Source organism: Kwoniella shandongensis, chromosome 1, assembly GCF_008629635.2.
Source record: "Kwoniella shandongensis chromosome 1, complete sequence".
Classification (NCBI taxonomy): Eukaryota; Fungi; Basidiomycota; class Tremellomycetes; order Tremellales; family Cryptococcaceae; genus Kwoniella; species Kwoniella shandongensis.
The window spans coordinates 893,319-910,549 of NC_089287.1; the positions used below are offsets into that span (position 1 = coordinate 893,319).

The 17,231-nt window shown below is 45.6% G+C and overlaps 2 protein-coding genes across 2 annotated transcripts; one reads left to right on the plus strand and one right to left on the minus strand.

The window, feature by feature from the left end:
- Window positions 1-318: 318 nt before the first annotated feature.
- Window positions 319-2,136, minus strand: CI109_100314 (uncharacterized protein; the record flags this gene model as incomplete). Its single annotated transcript, XM_032003022.1, has 2 exons — window positions 319-1,381; window positions 1,520-2,136. 2 exons carry the CDS (start codon window positions 2,134-2,136, stop codon window positions 319-321), a joined length of 1,680 nt encoding a protein of 559 aa, XP_031862829.1.
- A 227-nt stretch (window positions 2,137-2,363) lies between these two features.
- CI109_100315 (uncharacterized protein) lies at window positions 2,364-4,844 on the plus strand (the record flags this gene model as incomplete). The annotated part of the gene is made up of 4 exons (XM_032003021.2): window positions 2,364-2,402; window positions 2,753-3,593; window positions 3,650-4,132; window positions 4,201-4,844. 4 exons carry the CDS (start codon window positions 2,364-2,366, stop codon window positions 4,842-4,844), a joined length of 2,007 nt encoding a protein of 668 aa, XP_031862828.2.
- Between the last annotated feature and the right edge of the window lie 12,387 nt (window positions 4,845-17,231).

Consider the following 17,231-nt stretch of genomic DNA (forward strand, 5'->3'; position numbering starts at 1 on the left):
ACGAGAGAACTGTATATGAAACAATACGAAAAACGAAATCGAAACGAGGGTGCAAAACGATCACGGACAAGATCGTTGATCGATGTAGATAGTAGATTGCGAGGTATACAAGAGACGATGAAAGCAACCTTGTGTTTATAAGGAAGTAGTAAGCGTTAGTTCGTCAGATTGAAAACTTGTTTTATAATGCACCGATTTCACTAGTACTCCGATCAACGTGGCTTCGTCCAAGGCAGATCACAAAGTACAACATGACATGACAAGACCATTCACTTCACTCCTCTCTGCCTCTCGTCAATTTGCAGTCGCTTCGCTAGGCTAGGATGTAAAATCTGACCAATTGGTACTGCCGCTCAACATCGGACCTTGTCCCATACCTGACAACATCGGACTTTGACCCATCCCTCCCCCTCCTCCAATCATATCACTTCCTTGTCCTTGTCCTTGTCCACCTTCTCCTCCTAGACCTTGTATTTGGGAATGGGATAATCCTCCTTGACCAGGTACCGACATCACCCCATTTGGCATCGTCCCCGTCCCCATCCCACCTGCACCTGCTCCAGCTCCAGCAGCTAATTGTGCAAATTGAGCGGGATTCATCCTTATTCCCATCATGGCAAGTTGGGCCGGTTGAAGATGTTGTAATGATGCCAAGAAAGCTGGATTTATCCCACCCATAGGCATTGCCGCGGATGGCGGAGCGGTCGGTAAGCCGTTCTGCTGATTTTGCGATTGTGGTGGTGTTTGTTGTGGTACGGGACTGGGAGTATGGGACGGTCTACCGAGACCTATTCCGCCAAAGAGCTGAGAAGGCTGTACGTGCACTTGACCCTGCGCTTGGGCCTGTGCTTGAGGAGTAGTTCCTCCGCCTGCACCAGTCCCACCGGGAGTAGAGGAGGACTGATGATGTGGGATAGGATGTGAGGGCGTAGCAGGTGATTGGGAATGCCGTTGTTGTTGTTGTTGTTGTTGTAACGGTACGTTGTTGAAATATCCTTGAGCTTGGGGCTGAATTTGATGAGAAGGTGGTAGAGATCCAGAACCCGAGGCCGTACCTGGTGTCCGACTAGGTGATGGTGCAGGCAATTGAGTTGACTCGCTCCTCGGTGTAGTTTTCACAACTCCCACGTCTGACGTTGATTTAGATCCCGAATCGCCATTCTCACCACCGACACTCGTGCTTGGGGGCTCTTCCTTCCCGACTGCCGTCGCAGTCGCCGAAGCGACGGACGACTTTCTTCTCTTGGAACGATCTGGCGAGGAAGGAGGATCTCGACCGTGAGTATAGTATTCTTTAGAACGACGATCGACGAGATTGAGTTGGGTAGAATAGTCCCATTGTGGTCCTCGAGATTTACGAGCTTGAACCAGGAGGGAGTTCCTGTAAGAGGGTTGGATACAACGTCAGCATAAAGATCAGAACATTAGCAACAACGTCACAGGACTCGGATATCTCGGACAGTGGAGTGTTGGTAGTTGCGATTAGATATAACACGTCGGGAGTTGTGCTCCCACTCACCAATAACTCGCACTCCCCATTATACTTTCCTTATCCTTTTCTGTCAACTCCCCTTTTCCCTTCCCAGACATGGTCGTCACCACCTCTTCTACAGGTTCTGGTATTTCTCCATTCGCAATCATCTCCGCTTCTCTTGCCAATTCTGCTAATCTCTTTTGACGCTGTTTCCAATGCAAATGTGACAAATCGGGAATCTTGATCTTCCTCGGTACAGGAGTGACTGGAGTAGGTGTATCAGAAGACAGATCCGCCGGAGTTGCGGGTGTACCTGGTATAGAAGAAGCTTCACCCCCACCGTTAGGTGTGGGATCTGCAGCAGCAGCAGCAGCAGGAGGCGGTGGGGTGGACTGTCTTGGAGGCGGTCGAGGAGGTAAATGTAATATCTTGATTCGATATTCTTCGTATTGATCTGGTGTCATCAATGATGTGATATCAAGCTTTTGACCCTTCTCCTTCGCCAATTGCTCTGCCAATAACAATACCTCGAGCGAAGGTGGAGGAGGAGGAGGAACGACGGGTTTGGACGTCGAAGGTCCAGACGAAGATGAAGAGGACGTAGAGGCCGGAGGAGGGGGAAGGAGAAGAGTGAGATCGGAAGGAGGATTTCGACGTGGCATCGTGTGTTGGTGTGTGAGTCTGTGGTGATATTAAGGGTCAATCAAACGATATACACAATGTTGTCGGTGTCGGAAGTTGTGTCGTTGTCGGTCGATGTTGGATAGCCAGTTTTCACCCTTTTCGAAAGGATCTATATACAAGAATAGGAGGATAAGGAGGATATCGACACAACCGAAAGAAAAGGGATGGACTGATTCGATGATGACCCAGACTAGATCAGCAAGTGATGCTATGGTTGTCGTTGACAGATGTTGTAGAAGAGGATGTGAGGAAGGAGGTGACAGACGCGCGCAGGGATAGGACAATGGACATGACCGGATTGAGGGGTATGAGCCTGATTATGAGGCACATTATTGGTTACTTGTTGATGATTTTCGATAGCGCTTAAATATCAGGGACACATTCGATAAGGACAATGTCGTAAAGTCAAAGTCACGTCGGTGCAGCTGTGCTCAACGTTCTGCTTCTTCTCACAACTTACGACTTGCATATACGAAAACTGGACAACGTTTCCAGCTCAAACGCGAGCAGCCGTGAACGACTACATCGGGCTTGACTTGTACATCAGAACGAACCTCGAGCCAGAGCAGATCACGCGATTTTCCCATGATATAGCGATTACCGTTCGAGGGGGACTCGACTATGGCGATGCGCGGAAGGGATCCGCAAGCGGGTAGCGATTTGTCCAGCTCGAGCAGAAGCTACCAGGACGAGGATAACACCCGATCCGGTGCGAAAAGTACATTGCGCTCGACGGCTCGACCGTTTCCGAGATCGAAGCCTCGAGCACGATTAAAGCTGCACAGACCAGCCGCTCGATATATCTTCCAGGCTCCCTTGGTCTTTCTCACTTTCCTCTTCCTGGCTCTCTTGCCCGTTGTTATTGGCCAGGATACTTCTTCTACGTCGACTCTCGGAACCTCGACGTCTACTTCGACATCTTCCAAGACTACGGGCTCGAGCACTTCCGCCTCAGCCATTTCAACTTCAACATCCACACCGACCCTCAACCTGGCTACTCTTCCGACAACACTTTCCCTTCCTTTGCTTAATACGACTGCCCCTCTACTACAACTTTCCTTCCCCTCTACCGCGTCATTATTCTTGACATTCTCTATTTGTTCCTTATCATCAAATAACTCTATCTTACCTACCATCCTCATATCGACTGGAGGATCCGATTCGACCACTTTCAACCTCGGTTTGAAAAGCATAAGCGACCCTTCGTCTGGGGGAGTGAGCAGATACGGTAGTGGATACAATAGACGGAGTGGGAGATCTGGATCGACATGGAGTGTGAGCTGGGATAAAGGGTTTGGCAATTGGACATGGGCGGGACAAGAGGATGTCGAGGTTGATATTCTGATAGGATTGGGATTGGCAACCGACGGAGTGACGATGAGTCCGCTCGATGTCACTGGCGGTGTGACGATACAGCTCGGAGCATCAACTCGAAGTGCGCTATAATCCCACGCTAGTACTTGAATTCTCGCTGATTTCTTGTTATCGTAGGTCCTGTGAATACGTTGTCGCCCTCGATGCCTTTGTTAGGCGACACCCTTTCTACCCAAGCCCTGATCTTCTCTCCACTGCTATACTCGTCTCCGCAGTCGCAACCCTCTTACCCGAATTATACACTACCTTCGCCCCAAATGGTCTTCCCACCCTTCTCTTCCCCACAAACAACAATCAACAGCTCCCTCTCCACCAACCTTACTCTCGTCGTCATACCTACTACCTCATCACCAACAAACGATGGATTGGACAATTCGCTGTGTGCAGTCATGAGAGCACAAAACTCGACGGGTCAGGTGGCATCAGAGGATAATATGATTTTCGAAACGAGCGAGATGAGGTGGACAAGTGTGGGTGGAGAAGAGGGATTCAGAAAGTATTGGGTTGTTGGGGGATTGGTCCCCGAGGGGAACTATACGGCATGGGTGAGGGATAATACCGGTGTACTGAGTCAACCTATCTGGTTTACCACCAAGGAAGGTACGTGGTGATCTCGACAATCATGAAGACTGACACGTTGCGCTGACCATGAACTGTTGCGGCTGCAGAATCCTTCCCCTGCCAGTTGGTTCTCCCGACTGCCCTTTGTCCCTCTGTCGCATACGCTGCCCCTCTCCCTGTCAACTCGACAGATGTTACCTCACCAGGTGGTGCGACCATCTCCAACACTTCACCAATACAATCACTACCGGACGACCTGACCAACCTGATCACCTCGAATCTCGAGGCCTTCTCAACCTCTTTACTTACCCAAGCGTGTGGTCGAGATCTCTACTCACACGTATCGAGCTGTTTCGACTGTTTTGCGTCTTATCGAGATTGGTTATGTCGAATCGTCATTCCCCAATGCGGACCCACCAACACTTCCACCTCATCCTCACCTACCACTACTACGTCAAGCGAAACTTACCCTTCACCATCGACTATCCATCGTTCACCTTCCGATCCTCGGAACCCGGGACTGCAAGCGCCAGAGTACGAATATGAAGAACTCTTACCGTGTTTATCAACATGCAACGAGGTAGATCGTACATGTCCTGTGAATATGGGATTCAGATGTCCCCGTCGTGGAGTGAACGCAGCGCGGAGCTATGCGTTTGTGGGGAGTAATAACAAGTTTGGGAATGGGGGCGGAGGGTCGCAAGGGTGGAAAGGTGGGGATAGATGGGGTAGAAGATGGTGTAATGGGTAGTCTCTATCAGTCAGTTAGATATAGAGTGGACAGTGTCAGTACATTCGCATTTTGATTTGTTGTAGATGTAAACCGTTGGTCAAAACGGACAATTATAAGTCCAGATCCGCATCTTGCACCCATCTGACGAAACCTGCCTCGGTCTCTGGTACAACTAACAATCGACTGACGAACATTCATTTCATTGTAAGCTGACTACACAAACACAAATCTACATATACCGTCTCCTGCCCGATTTTGTTTTGGGTGTTTTACGCTTTTCAAGTTTCTTGTTTCGGTTTATCCTATCTTCTGAGATTTTCCCACAAGTTTCCTTCCACAATCTCATTAAATCCCTGCCAGTCATTACTTGCAATTCTGACAGGACTTGACTCATGCTTGGTGGCTAGAACCTTGTTCTTGGCTTGATGCACTCTGATTTGCGACGGTGCCTGAAAAGATGTAAAGTCAACAACAACCTTGGTCTTGACCCTTCAACTTACAAAGCTTTGCTTGGTGCTTCTCCCATACATCCCTTGTCTCCTCTGCCATTGGTTGATCCAGTTTCCAAGAAGTCAACACATGATGGAGGTGGAAAAGTTCCTGATTGCTAACCGGAATTCCACCTCCTTCTAGCTGATGACTGATTTCAAGCTGCCTGCCTGAATTCACCATGCCAAGCGACAGTGTATCAAGAACAGTCACTTGGTGGTCCAAATCTGAGAGACCAGCGATGGGACTGCAGCATCCGCTATGATAGTAGGAGGTTGTCCCAGTCTGTCTGTCTTGCAGCTCAAAGACAGGTTCATCTTCACAAAACTCATGGACTGTCCAATCCCCTGAACGTTGCTGGCACTTTGGCTTTACCCGAGATAACGCCACTTCCCTGTAAGTTTCAACAATAGGGCATGTCTCACAATTGTTTAACCAGGTGTGAATGTCTGGACCAGAAGTCCTCGCCGATTCAGTGGGAGCAGACGAAGAAGGTTTGGATTTGGCTGGAGACATTCTGGAAGCCTAATCATTATTGACCATCAGTATTGTCCCATTTGTCATAGGGAAACTAATCTCACTGAGGACTGAATGATGCGGTTGGGTTTTTGTTTGTGAGACAGAGGAAAATGTGTGAATCGGATGCAGCAGGGGGATACACTGAGGATGTTGTGGTGTATTGTAGCTGGTTGTTGGATGTGTGAGGTATGTGAGTCTGCAAGGAGGTCATTGGTGCAGCAGTCAGTATTGTGATGAGGCCTTGGATACACATGGCACAGCACAAACTACCTCAAATGAAACAGAAACCATAGGAAACTCACTTGTCTTGATAAGTGTTGGATCGAAATGAATCAACATGAAATAGGGAATCAGACATGCTCTTATACCCTTTGCACATATACTACTCTTGAGGGGAATGAACAGGAAGATGGAATGTCACCCCTCAACTTGAAAGGGAGGTGGTATGTCATACATGTTTTAGACAGACATCTCCTGGAAGATTGACACTATGTGTGATTGCAAGGCATACAATGTATCTGATGAGGTCATTTCATGTCATTTTTGAGTCACTAATGTCATGCGGCCCTGAACCAGAAAGGGACATGGATGTTAATACAGGTTTCAGGAGTGCTTGTGTTGTCTGTTATTATGTCACACTGGAATGTGAATTGACCGGGTATCTATTGAGGAGGGCAGTATTCAAGCTCAGTGTTTAAGTGCTCTGGGTAGTGTTATGAATGACAGCTACCACCACTGACATTGTCCGGCATATATAGCCAGAATTGGGAGTTTCAGCGGAATCCCGCTGATCATGACCTTTTAGATTGTGATGTGCAGCTTGGATAGCATGGCTGGCTACTGGGTAGGCCATGTGTTGTGACAAGTGAATATGTCATATAGGTAACAGAATTCAGCAATCTCACCCAAAGCGACACAGGGTAGAAATGCAGAACCCGTACTGTTTATAACACTGTCACTTTATGTCATTGCTGCTTGCTCACTGTTGTGCCCCACCAAGACAAACAGTGATGTCAAACTTTGGTTTTGTCATGTACAAATACTCATTCAGATCAATGCATACAAACCCAAAGATGTGTTGTCCAACTGTTATCATTTCTTAGCTTGATTTCTTCCCCTCATACGCTTCAGCTGTTTGCAGTCCTCCCAATGTGTGCTGGCTTTCTCATGATATCCTCCAACAATCTGACCATCTGTCACACTTTGATTGATGCAGCTTGCTCAGGATGTACTTATTTTGTCCTGATTGACAATGTAGATGATGTCTCAGTGCATGTCATTGCTCCTCAGCTTTGACTGACGGTGCCAGTCTGTGTGCCTTTTGAACAGCATGTCACAACCATATCTTGATAATCACGCAAAACATAAGCGTGCCACAAAACTCATAGTAATCCACAAACCCTTGACGTGTTCATAAGAGCTTAGGACAACCATCATGTCATAGCATGAAGTCATAGCTATCACATTGTCATACAGCAAACCTTGGATCATTACCAATACATGTGAGTCTAGTGTATGGCTTTTCAATGATTTGCAACCCGGAACATGAATATGGCAAAGCATATATGGGAATCGTGCAGCAATAAGATGTAGGAATAACCGTAGTTGAGAAAAGCAAATCCCCAGAGATCCACTGTTTTAGTCTTCACCATATGATCTGAACTTAGCCACCATGTCAACAATCTTTATTGTCACCCAAATCAGTCTCGACTTTGCTGTACATAGATCATAGCCATAAGTCCCTGCACATACGTGAATTTTGTATAATCACCTTGTTAGGTCAAACCATTGTCATTGAATGGTTGATATGACACCCTTGAAAAACTACCAGTGTCACTTCTGACATTACTACTGTGCCATCATTCTCAGTTGGTAGTACAGACAGGTCTGCGGGATAAACTCATTATATAAATTGTCTCAAACTGCAGAATCAGTTCTACCTCTGCCCAGCACAGATCTATCTAATCCTGGGGTATCACATTCATAACCATCCTGTGCATCACTTGAGCTATATATACCTCGTTTCCCTTGTCCTTTCTAGTAAAACACAACCAACAAGCCCCCTATAAACACCCCACAGACATGCACCATTCTCAAGCACTGGTGGGTCCACTACTGTATGTAGAGGATGCCATCCGCTGCAATTGCGACTTCTTGCAGGTCAGCCAATGGTGTGGTTCGTGATTAGGGGTGGGTCGAGGTATTGTCTTCAAAGCGTCCTCCACAGTGATGTCAGTGATTTGGTTCTGCTTTGTCCTGAGGTAGTATGGTTCTGTTTTGAAAGGTGAGGCTGACAAGCTAAAAGACACTGATTCAATTTTGGTGCCAATGGAAGTGGGTTTTTCACCATTCTTACAATACAACTGTCAAGAAATTGCAATGGTTGCAAACATCAGCTTTGTTTTCTCCTTGTGAGAGGAAGAGCACAAATACTCATTTGATATGGACAATACAAAAAAGGTCACTTACACAGTGACTAAGTCTCTCCTCCTTGTCTTTCTCCTTCAGTTCCGCAGAAACCTTGGCAAGGGTATGTTTCTCGTGCAGCTCTGTGGAGCCATGTAACTCAATGATATACTGCCTATCATAGTGATCTGAACCATGCTTGTGAATAATTGTGCCCTTATAGGTGTAACAACCAGTTGCACCAGTGCGAGCAACTGACGAGGTAGAGGACATTCTCAGAGAATAGCAAAGATAGGAAAGATATGGTATTAAAATGTTATATGCCAGTTGCAAGTGTAATGAGAAAGAGGACAGGAATCGGATTACTTGTTGGAATTGGGATGGAGATGTTGACTGTCTAAAGGGCATGAAAAAGTGGTATATATACCTTGCCACATTCATCCCACAGCTTGTGAGGAGCTTAAGTATGGTGGGGGCACTCCCACTTTCTTTTGTTGAGATCCCCGTCATGTACAAAGGATTCAAAAGCTCCAGGACACCGTGTATAATGGATGGATAATTAGTCTGAAACATGTAACAGATCCAAGAAGGAAGTCAAGAGCTTTTGGGGATAGAAGCACTATGTTATCCCTTCCTGAAGGCAATTCTTGAAAAGTAGGCATATGTTGAAACACATATCAAACCATTGCTAGACAGTCATTCACTGACTTGTTGAGTACCCTTGTAGCACTGTCACAATCGATAATTCCACTACATACAGATACTTGCTTTGTACCTTTGAGATCTCTCGAGCTATGGAGAACATGGTTGAATGGACCTACACTTGAAGGGGGGTCTGCACAATGGTTGTCAAATCTGCTACTTGTAACGGGGTCGTTTCACCATCTGACAGAGACAGGCAAGTTGTTGTGGGGATGGAAGCACTTGGGTACAGTCTAGTGAGGGGTTGCAGTGAAGGGTAAACAACTTTCAAACAACTTTGACACAATCCCTGGGCTACTTTTGGAGGTGCCCTTGTCAGTTTACCTCTCTGCAGATACCTGAGTAAGGTATAAAACAGCTCTTCATTGCATTGCAAGTCTGTCCTCATTCTTCTTGTTCGCCCATCATCTTCATCGTTATAGATTACAGACAGTTATTCAGATCTCCGGTAAGTGTTGCAAGCTAAGACCTCATCTATCCTCTATCCCTCCATTAGTCTGTTTGTGTCAGCTCATTCTTGACTTGTGGAACAAAAAATGTTGACAAATATTGAAGTAGACAAATCATCAGCACGCCCTCCATTCCTGGTACACTATCCTAGTCACAATTAGCACTCACATGTACATTCAATTGCTTTTTGGGTTGTGGCTCAAACAAGTGATTGTACTGATGAGAAGATCCTAGGATCACAAGCATGCCTGCAACCAATAAAACCATGTCCTCAAAGATCTCAAGTACAGGATGTAAGCATGTGGTGTTTTGACCATAGAATGCACTGTAGTGCTTGGCATGTAACAAATTCATAGTCAGAAGCTAACTTGTGTAGATCTCAAGTACAGGATGTAAGCATGTGGTGTTTTGACCATAGAATGCACTGTAGTGATTGGCATGTAACAAATTCATAGTCAGAAGCTAACTTGTGTATCTCAGCGCAAAAAGGAAGGTCCCGTAAGGGAAGGAAATCTCTACTGACAAGCACCTTTGGATCCAGTTGTAAGCTGCCAGTGTGCCCGTGGTCACAATCATACATCATTCATTATGTTGGCCACAGAAGAAAACTTGTGCTCATTCTTTGTTTAGGGCCAGAACCAACACAACAAAGTGAGGATGTTAACCCTCAGACCCTTATCTCAAGTGTCAACTGCAAATCTCCTCACTACAAAAACCCCTATCACCGTCAAGATATCCCATTTGATGAACGTACAGAACCACAAGTCTGGTCACGATACCTCCGGGCTGGCGACTCAAGTCTTGACTGCCAATCCCCACGCCATCAAGATCAGCGTACAGGTGTACCTTTGCCAAGCCACAATGTTCTGTATGACAAGCCTGCCGTCAGATTCACTCTCCTGGATGACTCGACTGAAGTGAAAATGTTAGAGTGTGCACACATCTCATTTCCAGCTGAAGGACCCCTGGAATCAATTCCACCAAAGTACTGCCCCTGGAAATCATACCCAAATGACGATACTCCAGGACCATCCATCACAAGAAACCTCCTGAGTGACTCCCCTCAAGAATCGTTCTCCAGAATTCGGACCCTTGAATTAGGCGGGATTATCAAGCATGATGGTCAGGATGAGTTCTCCACATCGAAAACAATCGAGATTAGTGATGAGCAGCGAGAGTCTTATCCATTGTTCAAGAAAGTGTGGTCAAGCCTTTACCAGGGTTCATACTGGCTTTATCGTCATGGTGGATAGCCAAAGATTATTTATGAAGGATGGTGTGCTGAGCTTGTTGTTTTGGGGTGTCTACCTCTGTTTTTGATGTCTGGAGAATGGTAGGATGATATGCAATGTGAAGTACAGCTATTTGAGATACTCGTTGATTAGAAGGTGAAAAAGTGACCCTTATACACTGTTCCATGGATGACAATTACCAAGACCAACATTCTACGGTATATATATAGCCAGAATCGGGAGGTTCAGCAGAATTCTGATTAACATGACACTTTATAATGCAATGTGATGCTCGGATAGCGTAGTTGGCCACTGGCTAGGCAATGCATTATTACAATTGGCAATTTAATGTGGGCAAACGGTGTCATCTTTACCATGGACTTAAGCCATCAAGGTGATCAGACCCATGAGGGGCTACAGTACAAGGGATATCCATTTTGCTACTTGTATCAAGGCTGTTTCATTGCCACAATGCTGCAGTCAAGAGCATTTGATGATGGAAGCACCCAGCGAAAGGATAGTGAAGGGAAGCAGTAAAAGGTGAGCATCTTTGAAACAACTCTGACACAGTATCCTAGCCTAGCTTTGGGGGAAACCTTGTCAACCTACTTCTCTGTGGAGCTTGGGGACAGGTATGAAATTCACAGTGAGCTGGTAATATCTTCCAGTTTTTCTCACCTTCCATCATTTTCATCACAACATATGATCAGTCAAGTACACAGTAAGTGCTATATTGTGAAACTTCCTTTGGCCTTTGTACTCTGTTTCTCTGTCTGCCATACCTCATACAGTCTTGTAACAAGATGGCATAATGACACAAGTTTGGCCTTTCACTACGTCAGCAATACATTTTCCGTTCCTCAATCCCCACCTGAAGCATTCACAATCAAACAGTGAGCTCCTCTTTGTTTTGGTTCTGTCAATGTGCTTATTGTGATAAAGAAGGCTCAAGACAACAAACATGCCTACAAACAAATCAAGTGTGGAATCAGACGTATCAAGTGCAGAATGTAAGCATACATGGCACGTCACAGAACGATGCACTAGATTATGCAGTGAGTACCGGCTGACCAATGAATTTTATTTCAGGGCCCAGACTGAACTCACCTGAGTGGAGGAGCTCTATTGCAAAAGGCAAATCAAGCTCAGAAGAGGGACATATGCAGCATGAGCATCAGGCAGTGTGCAGCAGTGAGTGGCATCTGTCATCCACTCTGGTGATGGCTGATCTGTGTCACATATCTCAGGCCACATGGGGACATCACGTCAGAGAAGCAGGTGGGTCAAATTACTTCCTTCTGATTCCAATGATTCCATTGGTGAGTGATTCTTATCCCTGCATCTATGACACACTCAGTGCCAATCATCCTCGTGTAAAGCAGATACTGACCCTCACGCTGTGCATCAGTGCAGGAATCGCAGCCACAAGCAGAAAATTACAAAACCCTGCAAGGCTACTCGCGCTTTGACTGTGGTAGTCCATGCCACACTGAACTCCGTCAAGACCAAGGCCCTTGTGATCACAAGATTGCTTATGAGCAGAAAGCGATCAGGATCACAAGGAAAGGTGGGTGCACTTCAGTACGATACCTGGAGTGCACAAAGATGTCATTTCAGCCAGATGATGAACCCCTGGAATTGATTGGCGATATTCAGAAGCTTGAAGTTGGCAACATCACCCGCAACATCGAAGGGCAGGATGTGTTCTCCTCAAGGAAGACATATGAGATCTCGGAAGAGCAGCAGTGTTCCTACACCCAGTTCAAAAGGCAATGGAGTGCACTCTGCTCAAGTGCAAGGTTGGATGATAATCGGAAGCGATAGGTGCAGGTAGATGGTTGAAGAGGTGTTTGCTGAGCTGGATGATTGTTTTAATGACATCACCCATTGCTTTGATTAGATGCAGGAGTATGGAAAGGTGGATTTTGATTGCAGGCTGCAGCTGTTTTGTAAACATATGATATCATACAGAAATAACTAGTAGTCACTACTTAGATTATTGCAAATGGAGGAAGCTGTGAAGTAATTTGTTGGTGTGATGGATCTTGTAGTGAGTTCTATGCCAATCTGCAGTGCTTCGCCAGTGACTCAATCATTATCTTCCGTGATTACTTTGCAACTCAGTGTTAGAAGGACCCACACCACTTCACAAAGTCCAGCACTCTATCAGACATACATGTCAGACATGGACTGTCTGCTAGATACAGACATGTATTCGGATACACAGCTGTATATAATCGTAATTTTAGCCAATCTTACAGTTGTCAAGCCCAGCAATAGACCCTGTCATGTGTTGTTCTTGGGTGTCTCCACAGATTTGTGGCAGGCCAAATCAATAAACCTTCCAGTCAGTATGTCTTTGTCATGACTGTATCCAAATAATCACAAAATACGCCACTGAACTTGTCGTACTTCACAAAGATTGAGGCGTCTGGGTGAACTAGGGACAACTTTCATGTTGCAGCACAAAGTTAGTATTATCACATTATTGTACCGCAAATCTTAGATCATTACAAATACGCGTGAATATAGATTGTGGCATTATGAACTGGCAACCAAGAATGTGAATATAACCAAGGAACAGACAAGAATCACACAAGGATTTGAATGTAGAATCACCGTAGTATACAAGCTCACCGCAGGCAATTCTGTCACAGCCCATCCTGGATGGACCTTGCTTGGATTGTAGACGGACGAAAAGCAATAATTTAAGTGCTAGCAACTAAAGGTTAGCTCATAGGTCTTGTAATATGGTTGAAGACAGGTGAGCAGCTCAGATGGCTCAAGTGGGCTGACACATGGTCTCTGTGTTGAGAGGACAAAGGAAATACTAGTATATGTCATTGTCATGACAAATTTTTGGATGTAAGGGACGATATTGACCGTCAACACCACAAACAACATGTAACCTGTGAGATCCCGACACGACTGCCACTCCACTCGCTGTTATTGTTGAGCTTGTAGAACATGATTTAACAGACCTATCTATCCCTTGGTTGAATCCAATTAATGCGCCCAAGTAGTAGAATGCTACTCAATGTAGATGGACACATGGATGGACGTATGGTTATATAGAAGGATGGCTATTCTCATCTTTGTACACTCTTCCTCTGTGAATTCCTGAATGAAAGTCATACCTTGCACCAGTGCTGTCAATTCTGACCACATCCCTTAGCCTTCAGTCAGTCAATGCCACAAAGCTCATCTAGAATTTGTTCTCTTTACATTCTCATCATTCTTATCGTTTTCGCTAAGTGTCTCGTCCTTCCTGTCATCATTGATACAAGCCCTTTGGCAGATATCACTCAAGGATGTTTATGTGGTGTAATGGGGCCTCAGAGACTGAAGCCTCTGTCGATCATTGATTGTAACATCACCCACCTTCCTTTTGTAGTTGATCATTGCACCTTGGTTGCACCTTGTTGATGCACCTCCACAAATTTGGGGGTGATCTACATATATATGAGCACATCTGGAGACAATCAGCCTTGAAAGTATTTCAGAGCATTTCAACCCTGATGCACCTGGCTTCAAACCTGCCAATGAATACTGTCACATCCTCCTTGAGATATCTCTCTGGGTGTGTTTCTGTGCACTCCTTTGCTAAAACGAATGCCATGTCCAGGGAAGTCATGTCGCATCAAGTGTTTGTGGGATGAAAAAGCAAGGTATGGACTGTCATCTGAACATGGTGGGTAAAGAGTCACTAAGTCACCTTAACTGACCAATGCAATGGGCCCCTTGCACAGAAAACAGGGCGTTGGACAGTGCTCTGGATTTTGGGCTTGTTGTGTTGTGGAGTCAGTTTGATTGCTGATGGAGGGCAGGATACTTACACGACACTGGTTACGAAAACAGCAAACAAGTTATGTGTACGACCTTGGAGGTGGCCTTCTGCCTATTACCTTTTTGTATTCAGGGATCCCCAATAGAAAGCCTAGGCTGACACCTAGCGTCTCTGGCTGATCCTTACACCTTATGAGGACAGGGGTGAGTCTCGAAAGGGGCAAGGGTTACTACAAGGGGGCTCTAAGTGAAAGGGGTCTAATATCTCTTTCTCCCACCAGTTGTCTTTGCATAGCTTTCAGCCATGTTGCCTAATAAGAATATACATTAAAAGTGTGTGTAGGACATCCATACTACTCTGCTCTTTCACAATTCCATACAAAGCTGTCACAGAAGTGAGTACAAAGTATATCATCCACGTAGAAGTGCATCATTCTTTATACCAGTGGTCATTGCACAATTATTATTCTTCTGAAGCTGATATGATGGCCTGATATGAAGTATTGCATTGAATATCACCAATACATATATCCATCACTTCCCTTGCTTCTGTAGGCACTGATCCATTTTCATTTCATTGTTGGCTTGAAAACCTTCATAGTCAGTATACAATGCCTCCACCATTGTATGTGGTATCGAAATGATGACTGACACAACTGATCTTAGGGAAGCACAACATGACAACTCCTGATTCAGGCACCATACCCCCACATAACCGTTCTGACCACTCACCTAATGTTGTTGTAGGTCTGGATTCCATTTGCCCTGATCACAGCAAGCAGGGCAGCAATCGGACAAGATGGCTAGGTCCTGGAGGTTCACAGCAGTTGAGATCTGGTTCCCATTACTACTGCACCAATACATGGCATCTATCCAATCTGGGAACCTTCCACAATGTGGGATCTCAATCAGGATGTTTCCAATACTGGGCTGGGGATGAACTCATCTCCATCTCAGAAGAGAGTTGTGCAAGGGAACACCTGCCGGATCAATCTCAGAGGGACAAGATCACACAGATCCGGTATGGCGGCATCATTGAGGATTCTGTTGGCAACCAAAGCTTTGATTCAGTATTGGAGATGAACATTACCGGAAGGGAAGGGGTCACTGACAAGGAATTTGCGCACAATCTTAATCAATGCACACTCTCAGCCTTTCATGCATTTCCAGAGCTCAAGGATGGGCTTGCCTGTCCATAACGGGTGGTTCCAAGTGCTAGCCTGTGGGACTTGATACATTGTGATTTGCATTTGTATGGTAGTATAATCTACAACAAATATTTTGATTGTGAAAGCAAAGTGCGAGATTTGAAGGCAAGGATGATAGGAGCAAGGAGATAATGTAATATAGCCTTAATAGTAAATGGATGGTCAAGAACTTTGTTGATACCTCACATTTGTTCTTGGGGGGCTAGCCCAGAGAGTAAAGAAATTTCGAACATGTCTCAGGGGGAGAACAAACAGGGTTGTTAGATCATCTCTAAATTCCAAGTCAATTGACTCTAAGATCCATAGCATAGAGACCAAGTCAAACATCTCTAAGATCATCTCTGAGACCATCCTATGAGCTGTTCTCAAGCAAATCTGGGGGCCAAATGTATATCTCCAAAAGGTATCAATATGCTACCTCCTTCTGTCATTAGTTGTCAGTCTTTCCCAGCTATGAATCGTGAAATAAACTCATACAGTCATACAGCTGGTCTCAAACCCAACACCCCTTGTTGTCATTGTCACTACACTTGCTGTCACTAATATCGTTGTCATCACCACCGTGGCGTTCATTTTTAGGCAACAGTACAACAAGCCCAAAACACTGTCCTTTCCATAGGACACCTCCTGTATCCCTCTGTACTGGTGTGGCAGATAGGACCTTGGACCTCATTGACTGAAGCCTAGGTTGTTCAGGTAGACATTGTAGCTTTGCGATGGACCAATGCATACAGATATGGCTTGTGGTCTAGCTGCTCTCCCTTCCTCTGTGTTTTTCCTCCTCCTCATACTCTTCATCTGTTTCGCCTCCTCATTTGTGTTGACTTCCTCCCGCTGTCCTTCTGCAATTTGAGAATTGGTGGTCTTCAGGTACATGTTGATCCATCTGACTTATTGCCAACGGCTTTGTGGGCATTTCTGGTATATCACTCTCCAGTCGACAGCTGAAAAGATGTGTTGGTCAGAGACAAAACTTCTCAGCCTCAACTCACAATGGAAATTTGTGTGCGTTTTGTGCAACACTCCCCAGAGCCGTTTGTACTCTTGGTGTGTACAGTCTGATCCAACTGTTCCCACTTGATGGTCAATGTGCAGCAGCTGATCTGGACCCATCAGACCAATGGCGAGCTTACTAAGGCCGATATGGTGAGTCCAAGAAAGTGGACAATCACCAGATTGATAGCTTGTCTTGCCAGAGGCATGTTCTGTTCTTTCAAAAACAGTCTCTCCTTTGAGAAATGGCCGGTCATCTCCTGCATGGATTGCACATTTGCAACATTGTCGTGACACATCTTCTGTGCGATAGTCCGGGATGACTGATTGAGCTGGTGTGGAGGGGGATGAGTTGTCTGTATTTGTAGACATGCTGGAATTGCCTGATTAGGGTTGATCAGCACCATTCTGCAAGTCCGCACATGAGTGATGCCAGCCTCACAGTGTATCTGATGGCTGGCTTGGGGATGGCTTGAGGGAGGATTGGGAAGCTTCTGTCCCAAGTTCGTATCTGCTTGATGAAACAGGTCTGGCTTGACTTCAGACGAGAAAAGTCAATACTGATGCCACATAGCTGGACACAACAAATAAAGAATAGTGTGAGCGACTCACATCTTTGC